General features: G+C 59.5%; 1 protein-coding gene across 1 annotated transcript; it reads right to left on the bottom strand.

Annotated features, from left to right (window-relative positions):
• Positions 1-1,085: 1,085 nt before the first annotated feature.
• LOC105734015 (neuron-specific vesicular protein calcyon-like) lies at positions 1,086-9,188 on the bottom strand. Its single transcript, XM_064362904.1, has 5 exons — positions 9,013-9,188; positions 4,044-4,198; positions 3,106-3,219; positions 2,084-2,197; positions 1,086-1,400 (listed from the first exon to the last, which is right to left on the bottom strand). Exons 2-5 carry the CDS (start codon positions 4,176-4,178, stop codon positions 1,086-1,088), a joined length of 678 nt encoding a protein of 225 aa, XP_064218974.1. The 5' UTR covers positions 4,179-4,198; positions 9,013-9,188.
• Between the last annotated feature and the right edge of the window lie 331 nt (positions 9,189-9,519).

Below are 9,519 nucleotides of genomic sequence, written 5' to 3'. Positions count from 1 at the left end.
GCTGGTGGTGGGTGAGATCTACCTGGAAATCCATTCCCTGCAGTGCTCAGTGCCGGGAGGGGCTGGGGCTGGGGCAGAGGTGACTCATGGCAGCTCCAGGCTCCCCTAGCCTTTCAGCCTCATCAGCTTTCATCCCGCTCCAGGGACACGGGTGACCCCAGCCCGCAGGAGGCCAGCGCACCCCTCCTTAGGCCCCACTCCCCACTCAGACTCCCCCATTCACCCCTTTCTTTCTTCACTGGATCATTTATGCCTGTGGGCTACACATATAGGGGCCAGGAGCTGCTCATGGGTGCCCAGAACCAGGGGTCAACCAGGAACCAGACACTCCTGTCAGGGAGGACACCCCGGGCCCACGCCCAGGCCCAGAACCAGGTAGATGGAGCGGGAACTCGCAGGGCAGGGCCTGGGCAGCGGGTAGGGGTGGGCCCCAGACTCCCCTGGGGGGCTGCAGCCGCGCCATTAAGGCAGATCCCGGTGGGGCTCAGAGAAGGCCTGGACCACCCATCGCGAGAACGCGCTCTCCACCTGTGTGCGCCTCGTTCCGGGAGGCGCGGAGTCTCTTCGGGGGTCCCCGGGGGGAGCACAGTGCCGGCCTCACTCACATCTGGCCGGGTGGGGGCGGAAGAAAGGCCAGCCGGGCAGGGGACGCGCAGGAGAGACGGAAGACGCCGGTGGACGACGCGAAATCTTCACTTAGAGAAAAGCCACAGAGTCAGAGACCCAAGGGGGCGGGGCTGCAGCGAGGGCGCCTGGGGCGAGATACGAACACGCGGAGAGCGGGGGCTGCGCGCTGGTCACAGGAGCTGGCGGGGTCGCTGCGGAAACAGTGCTGAGGGTTGAGAGCCCCCCGAGGACCCCGCGCCCGTTCACCCGCCCCGCGGCCCCCGCGGGCTCGGATTCGCACCCCCACCCAGAGGAGCCCGCGGGCGGGATCCGCGGCCCCTGGGAGGGAGGAGGGGGAAGGGGTGACCGGGGTCCCGGGCTCAGAAGCGGTGGCGGGAGGCCAGGAAGGGCCCCGGGCCCAGCCGGCCGGAGCCCCGCGGCGCGCACCTACCCCGGGCTGGGCTGCGGGTGGGAGACCGTCACTGCGCAGGCAGGGGCGCCGCGCTCCTCGCCGCCTTCCGCGCCGCCTCCCGCGCCGCCTCCTTCTCCGCCTCCGCCGACGGCTTCCCGGGGGGTTCGGTGGCCGCCGCCGCCCCAGCCTGGGTGGGCCTCTTGCGCTCCTCCTTGTTGGCGCGGCGGCCGTCCCCCCAGGGCGCCGGCGGCTCAGTGCTGTGCTTGCGACTGAGCGCGTTGGCCTCGATGGCCGCCAGGACGCTGCGGTGGCGCTCCGGGTCCATCTTGGCGTAGTACATCTCCAGGGTCAGCGGCGCGCAGAGCTTGTGTTGCGGGAGGGGCTGGGTCAGGGCCGCGGGGCTCAGCCCTCCTGGACCCGGACCCTCGCTCTTCCGAGGCTGGGGGCACTGCGGACCATTTCTAATGGGGCCATGGTTTCCGGACACCGAAGTCAGCCACAGGCTCAGAACTCAGGGCCTTGGAGGGCCACGGGGCCAGGGGGTCGCTGTCGGGTTGTAGGGGAGGGGGCCGCCCGGAGAGTGGGGCGCAGACACCAGCGGACCTGCCCAGCCCAGTGAGGCCTCTGCGGAGCGCTCCAGCGCATAAACCATGGAGTTAAGGAAAAGGGGCAGATTTCACTTCTGAAAAACGAAAGGCTTTCGAGAAACACACTGAAAGCTACAACCGTCATTGGCAAAGAGAACAATAAGGAAGGAAGAAAATATGTAGGAGCATTAATATGTTACATAGAAATAAAGCCTTGCACTAGTCACTCGGGGGGGACAGGTGACCCCCTGGAGAGACGGCTGGAGGGTGACTTTTGCTTTAGTGATGGCTTAGAGAAAGTCATCATTAAAATATCAAGTTTTCAAAAGACAGGATCTCATGTTCTGGAGAAGTAACAGGAACACAGATTTGGAGACCAAGTTCCCCAGCAGCAGGAAGCAGCCCTGCCGTCCCCTGACTGGAGGCCACGGGAGGACGGGAGGCTCTACCACTCCCCACCAGAGACAGGCCCCCTTACCCGTGTCAGGAAGCCGTTGGGGCAGCTGAACTGGTCGTACCAGATGGCCTCGTACAGGATCAGCACGCAGCCCATCAGTGCCATGGTGAAGGCAATCATCCGCCCCATGGGCAGCTGGCAGGAGGACAGGGAGGGGCTCAGACACGCGTGTAGGGGCTGGCTTTGTGGGGAGCCCCTCAGGGGATGAGGTTAGCACAGGACCACTGCCACCCCCAGTCTTGACGCCCCACCCCCCGCCCCAGGCAGTTAGACTTTTCCAAGAGTCGGCAGCACAGTCAAGTGTGCAGGCGCCACCCCTGGGGCCAGGCCTTGCTGGCAGCCCCTCCACCGGGAATCTGGAAACATCTGCCACCATGTAAAGTGATGTGACCTTTGTCCTAGGTGGGTCTTTCGGGAATTTGCAGCTTCTGTGTGGTGTGGGCTTCACAGGGGATGGGGGCTGTGGCCTCTGGTGAGTCAGAGGCTGCACTCACCAGGCCTCCCAGGGTGCTGCCCACAGTGGATGCGGCAACATGAGCCGCACACTGGAAGGTGAAGCCGGGGCGGGGAACTCAAGCAGACATGGTGGGGTTGGGGCAGACCTTACTACTGAAGAATGACAGGCTTTGTAAACAGGCCACTAAACATGACTGAAGCTATCATCATAACGTTGAGAGATTTAAAACAGAGGATGAGGAAGATATTTCCCAGATACACGGCAGAAAGAATTACATAGAAAGCCCGTGAGTCACTGAAGATGGGCAATGACCACTGGGCAACAGGCTAGCCACGCAGGTGGGAGCTTCCCAGCAAGAGAAACATCTCAGGAGCTCTGCATTCTGTTGGCACCTGCAGCCTCCAGAGGGGTGCAGGTCAGCCGGAGGCCAGCTCTGGATGGGATGACTCACTGCCACCTTCTCCTCCCTGAGAGCTGGGGCAAGGGGCCCCCAGCCGGGCCGGGCCTGAGCCCAGACACCCCCAGCTGCCCTCCACCTTCTCCCCCTGCCCTGAGTCTCCACAGTGTGTGGGGTGGGTGTGCTTACCCTGCGCCCTTCCTCTGGATGGCTGCAGTTCGGCTTCTGGCCCTCCAGGTCAGGGAACTTCTTTGGCTGGTCTGAGGAGGACAGCTGGTATGCTGTCTGCGTCTTGATGACCACCTGTGAAAAGAGATGGCCATGGCCTCGCTGGGCAGCTGGCAGGGACCCAAGAGAGCAGTGAACTGATAAGAGAGGGAGCCAGGGTCAGCTTTGTGTCAGTGGTGTTGACGCTGACCATCTTCCAGGACCGTCTCGGTGGATGGCAAGGCTCCAGCAGCCACACAGTGAGGCCAAGGGAAGGCGGACGCTGAAAGTCTGCTGGAGCCACGGCAACACTGGGCCTGGCCCGACCGCTGACAGAGCACTTCAGTCTGCTGCTGCTTCCAACTCAGGGTGCTGGAGAATTGCCCTTGGCCAACAGGGGTGGTCCTCCTGCCCTGGGTCCCCAGCATAGATGCTGCCGCCACTTCCAGCAGGGACAACTCGGGGTGCCCTTCATGCTGCACGACTCCCTGGGGGTCAGACTGGTCTGGGCTCAAGCTGAGCTCTGCTTCTCCCCAGTTTCTGCTTTATGTACCCCCACTAGTCACTTGCCCAAGGATCCCCGTCTCAGGCTCAACCCAGGACAGAGCCATGCCCCAAGGAGAAGGGTGGGAAGCCTTGTCTGCTGAGTGCTCTATGGACAGCAAGTGGGTCAAGTGCTGGCTGGGAGTCAGTGTGTGATTTCCCAGTCATGTGTCCGCCAGTTTGCCCCGTTCTGGCACACAGGAGCTGACCAGGAGGTCACAGAGTGCCCCTGGCCAACTGGGGTTTTGGCCCTCACGGCCCTTCCTCCGCTTGCTCTACTGCACCTGGGAAGAGGCCACATCTAGACAAACTTCACCCCACACCCCTTTGTTTCCAGGGGAGCCTGAGAAGGACCCCCACGCCGCCCAGGACCTCACCTGCTCAGGGAGCGGCAGCTGGAGCTGGCTGACGTCCAAGGGGCTGATCAGAGGCACACTGTCCATGGCAGCCGCATCCTGGTCCCCAGGGTCTTTACCTGGCTTCCCAGAGAAGCTGCAGCCCAGCTTCACCATGGTGGACAGTGGTCCTTATCCTGTCCAGAGACACACAGGGTCACTGTCCACAGGCTGTCCCCTGTACACCCATGCCATCTGGCTATGAAGCCAGAGGGTCCTGAGCTGGTCCTGATGCTCCTCACATCAGAGCCTGGGACGGGCTGTAAGGGGTCAGGCCAGCCTCCCTGGGGAAACCCAGCAAGTCCAGCCAGATGCTTCCTGCCCTTTCTTGACCCCCACAGACCCTCTGGACCCCACAGCATTGCAGGGGAGAGAGCCCCAGCCAGGACTGTCCATGAAGCTGAGGGAGTCTTCCACCAGCAGCTGCTCTAGACTGCTTCTTCTTCTTCCTCCTCCTCCTCCCCCCTTCCCCCCTTTTCCTTCTTCTTCTTCTGAGTGCAATGGTGCCACCTTGGCTCACTGCAGCCTCTCTCTCCTAGGCTTAAGCAATCCTACCATCTCAGCCTTCCGAGTACCTGGAACCACAGGTGTGCCCCACCATGCCTGTCATTCTACATGGGGGCAGAGGAGCAGGAACACACAAAGCATCTTGGAAAAGAAGGTGGAGGAGTATCATCTGCCGGGGTCTGGCTTGATGCACAGCATTAGAAATCAAGCGGGGTGGGGCTGCTGCATGCTGGAAAAAGTCCCACGTGACACACTTTGCACACACGAATGCTGATTTGCAGCATGGCTGCCTCTCAATAAACCGGTGTCCACATCAAAAACAGTGAGCCTGATCCCTACTTCACATTACACAGAGAAGTCTACACAGGGTGAATAAACCTAAACTGTAAAAGCAAAACAATAAAGCATCTCAAAGATAATAAAGTAGATTATTCTGGTCTCAGGGAGGGAAAAATTTCTTCATTAGGACAATAGGCACTAACCATAAAAGGAAATTTTGATAAAATGACTTCATTAAAACTATAAACTTCTGCTTATCAAAACAGCCTTCAAAAAATGGATGCAGAAAAAAATAAAATTAAATTAAAAAATGGAAGCAGAACCCAAGACTAGAAGACAGTTGTAACCCACAAATGATGGGCACATTGTAAGTTGAGTGATGTTCCCTCAAAAATATGTCCAGGTCCTCGGATCTGAGAGTGCCTGTGAATGAGATATACTTGGAATTAGGTTCTTTGCAGACAGAATTGAGCTAAAACAAACTTGTCCCAAACCAGGGTGAGCCCTGATCCAAAACTAGTATCCTTAATAAAACAGGGAAATTAGGCCATTCGAGGTGGCTCATGCCTGTAACCCCAGTGTAAGGCCTGTGCCTCCTTGGGAGCTGAATGGACATGCCCTTCTCTCTCTGTGCCTAAAAACTACATCATCATACTGAGCACATTGCTCAGCATTTGCCCTCTCCACGCAGGCTCCCCTTGCCCATTTCCGCATTCCAATCTCAGCCCTGCACCTGCCATAAATTTTGAAAAGGCCTGCCAAGAGCCCGCCCTATGGTAGCTCCCCCGTACATCCTCGGCCAGCCCCTCGTCCGTGCTCACTCCCTTCATACCCAATGGAAATGCCCCCGCTTTGTTCACCTCGCCCATCCCCAGTCTTTTAATACCCAATAGAACTACCTTGTCTTTGTTTCCCCCGTAGTCAATCAGCCACTTCTACTCCCTATAAAACCCCACGCCCCAAGAAGAGAAGCGCGACTTCTCTGGCCCCTTCCCGGACCATAGAACCTCGCCCGGGAGCCGAATAAATTGGCTTTTAATTTCCTCACTCCGGTCTCTGTTTCCTCATTGAACTCGGCGAAAAGTCTAACACCCAGTACTTTGGAAGGTGGAGGTGGGTGGATCATGAGGTCAGGAGTTCAAGACCGGCCTGGCCAAGATGGTGAAACCCAGTCTCTACTAAAAATACAAAAATTAGCCGGGTGTAGGGACAGGCACCAGTAATCCCAGCTGCTTGGGAGGCTGAGGCAGAGAATAGCTTGAACCTGGGAGGTGGAGGTTGCAGTGAGCTGAGATCATGCCACTGCACTCCAGCCTGGGTGACAGAGCAAGACTACGCCTCAAACAAACAAACAAAAAAAAACAAACAACAACAACAAAAAAAAAGGGAAATCAGACAGTGGAGGATGCTATGTGTAGACGGAGCAGAGACCGGAACGCTGCAGCTGAAACCCAAGGAATGCTTGGCCACCAGAAGCTGGAGGAAGCTCCCCTAGAGGCTCTGGAGGGAGCACAGCCCTGCAAACACCTTCATTCTGGAATTCTCGCCTCCGGAACTGTGAAAGAATGACTTTGTTATTCTAAGCCACCTGCTTGTAATTTGTGACAGCAGCACTAGGATGTCCAGGTAACTGCCAGAGACAGCAGTGACCACTCTTCCTGCCCTGCAGTGGCCGGCCCTCTGTGGGTTCCAGGTGTGGGTAGGCAACACGGTAACAGGAGCAGGGGACCCACAGTCACAGAGCTTTTTTTTTTTTAAGATGGAGTTTCACCACAGTGGCCAGGCTGGTCTTGAACTCCCGACCTCAGGTGATCCAACCACCTCAGAATCCCAAAGTGCTATGACCATGCCCGGCCATAGTCACAGAGCTGCTGCCCAGCTGCCGCCACTCAAGTACAGATAATGTGGAGGTATCTCATGGAGGTTAGGGTGGAAGGAACTAAGGGTGGAATGATTTGAAGGTAAAAGATTCTGAGGGGGAAGGACTGCGGCTGGCGGCCGGTGGGGAGGGTCTGAGGGGCGAGGGGTTGGAAGGGTTGTGGAAGGGTGGGGGAAGGATCCCAGGGGTGAGGGTCTGAGGGCAGAGGAATCCCACGGGGAAGGATTGCAGGGGTAGGGGTGGGGGAGAGAAAGGATATGAGGGCAGAGGGTCCAAGGTGGAAGGGTCTGAGAACAGAGGTATCTGAGGGGGAAGGATCTGAAGGGGAAGGCTCTGAGGGGGAAGGGTCTGTGGGCAAAAATATCTGAGGTGGAAGGATCTGAGGGGGAAGGACCTGAAGGGGAAGAACCGGATGGGGGGAGAAGGACCTGAGGTGGGGGAAGGATCTGAGCGGGGGAAGGACCTGAGGGGGGAGAAGGACCTGAGTGGGGGAAAAGGACCTGATGGGGGGAGAAGGACCTGATGGGGGGAGAAGGACCTGAGGGGAGAAGGACCTGAGAGGGGAAGGACCTGAGGGGAGAAGGACCTGAGGGGTGAGGGACCTGAGTGGGAAGTGTAAGGCTGGTTGCGTCGCCGGGAGCTTGCGCACACGCCTGCCCTTCCCTCGCCGGGGGCTCGGACGCTCCCCGCTCCCCTCGCCAGGGGCTCGGATGCTCCCCGCTCCCTCGCCAGGAGCTCGGACGCTCCCCTCTCCCTCACGGAGAGCTCGGACACACCCCCTCCCCTTGCCGGGAGCTCGGACACACCTCCTTCCCTTGCCGGGAGCTCGGACACCCCCCACCCCCTCATCCCGGGAGCCCGGGGGGGGGAAAAAAAAGCCCCGCCAGGACCTACCTGCCTACCATTTTGTCCTATCTGGGCCCCACTCCCTGCCTACCATTTTGTCCTATCTGGGCCCCACTCCCCGCCATTTTGTCCCACTCACCTTGGGCACAACCAATCAAATGCCTCCACTCCCTATAAAACCCCACGTCTGAGAGGAGTCCACGCGACTTCTCCGGCCCCTCCTGTCGGACTGCAGAGCCTCACCCGGGAGCCTGAATAAATTCCTTTGCATTGGATTATTTTCGTGCTGGCCTCAGTTTCTTCATTTTATCCTCAGCGAGACCAAACCTTACAGGAAGGACTGGAGGGGGAAGGACCTGAGGGGGGAAGGACCTGAGGGGGAAGGACCTGAGGGGGGAAAGGACCTGAGGGGAAAGGATCTGAGGGGGGAATGATCTAAAGGGGGAAGGACCTGAGGGGAGAAGGACCTGAGGGGGTAGGACCTAAGGGAGGAAGGACCTGAAGGAGAAGTACCGGAGTGGGGAAGGACCTAAGGGAAAAGTACCTGAGGGGGGAAGGACCTGAGGGAGGAAGAACCTGAGGGGGAAGGATCTGAGGGGAGATGAGTTGAGGGGGAAGAAGCTGAGGGGGAATCACTTGAGGGGAAGGACCTGAGGTGGAAAGATTCTAGGGTGGCAGCTTCTGCCTGGGGAAGGACCTGGGGGGAGGGATCTGCATGGTGGGAGTGAGACTGGACAGCCAGGTCTGGGTAGGGGATGGGGGAGGCCGCTCTGAGCAGGAAGGAGCTGGGCTAGGGGAGACAGGGCTCCCAGACCTGGACTTGACCAGGCCCTCTGGAGCCCTAACCCATGCCCCTCTTTGTCATGTGTTTATTGCAGGCGACCCTGTGCCTGGCCCAGCCTTTCCAGAAGAAGCCATACAGTGGTTCCCACTCACCTACCCCGGGCCAGAGGCTCTTCCTGAGGTGGGTCCCGACGTGGCCGGGGCAGAGAGGATGGCCACTCAGCTGGGGAGGTTTCCACGTGCACCTGTGGTGCAGAAGCGCCCTGTGTGTGCAGGCGGGGACAGACGAGGCACTACCGAGCTTGAGTACAAAAGAGAGCGAACCAGGGAAGCAGAACCCGAGAGGCGGGGAAGGATGTGGTTGTGGGGCGCGGGCAGCAGTGCCAGGGCTTGAGGGGGAGCTTGGCCCGCGGGGGTGGGAGCGCCACGGAGGAGGAGGGGTCGGGGGTCTTCCCGGAGCGGACGCCCAGAGCAAGCCCAGCCTCTCCACAGACGGGAGATGGGGAGGCAGAGAAAGAGGCGCAGTCCCGCCCCAGGCCCCGCAGCGCCATAGGGTGGGCAGGACCCCGCCAGGAGAAGCTGCTCTTCTGACGTTCCCTTCCAGCCAAGCTTCAACTGCAACTCCTCTGACGACCAATTTACGCCATCGTGGGTTACCTTGGTGACGGAGACAGGCCCAAGAGGCGTCTTCAGGAAGAAAAAGCCATTGGGGGCCTGCTGAAGCCTCGCTTTGGTTCCAGGCCCAGTGCCCCGGGCGGAATGTAGGGGGGTGCCGGCCTGTGTGTGGGGTCCACCCCCCCACACACCAGACCATCCCTTTGTGCTGCTGCGTCATGAAGGCCTCTCTTCCCACGGCAGACACGCGTCTTGTGGACCTGGGGGCCCCTCTGCTCCTCCCCCGGCCCCTCCCTGCACCTGCGCTGTCGCTGCGTTTTCTGCGGGTCCCCTGCGCCCCACTTGCCGAGCTCTGGCAGGGAGGCAAGCACCCGGCTCCTGCCTGCCAGGGCAGGCAGCCTCACCTGCCATTGTTGGATGTCTCCGTGTGTCTTTCTATGTGTGTGTGTGTGTGTCCGTGTGTGTATATCTTCCCGTGTGTGTTCATTTGTGTGTGTAGCCCAGTATGCTGGACATGAGTGTGGCCAGTGCACTCCAGTGCGGTTTCTC

Source organism: Aotus nancymaae, unplaced genomic scaffold (genome assembly GCF_030222135.1).
Source record: "Aotus nancymaae isolate 86718 unplaced genomic scaffold, 86718_ANA_hifiasm-v0.15.2.pri h1tg000049l, whole genome shotgun sequence".
NCBI classification, from domain to species: Eukaryota; Metazoa; Chordata; class Mammalia; order Primates; family Aotidae; genus Aotus; species Aotus nancymaae.
This window is presented reverse-complemented; position numbering and strand designations above follow the sequence as displayed.

Excerpts from the sequence above, each read along its gene's own strand:
- LOC105734015 (XM_064362904.1), bottom strand. The coding sequence starts at position 4,178 with ATGGTGAAGCTGGGCTGCAGCTTCTCTGGGAAGCCAGGTAAAGACCCT. Across the intron at positions 3,220-4,043 it reads AGCTGCCGCTCCCTGAGCAG|GTGGTCATCAAGACGCAGAC; the intron begins GTGAGGTCCTGG and ends CTCTTTTCACAG. Across the intron at positions 1,401-2,083 it reads CCAACGGCTTCCTGACACGG|CCCCTCCCGCAACACAAGCT; the intron begins GTAAGGGGGCCT and ends GCCCTGACCCAG.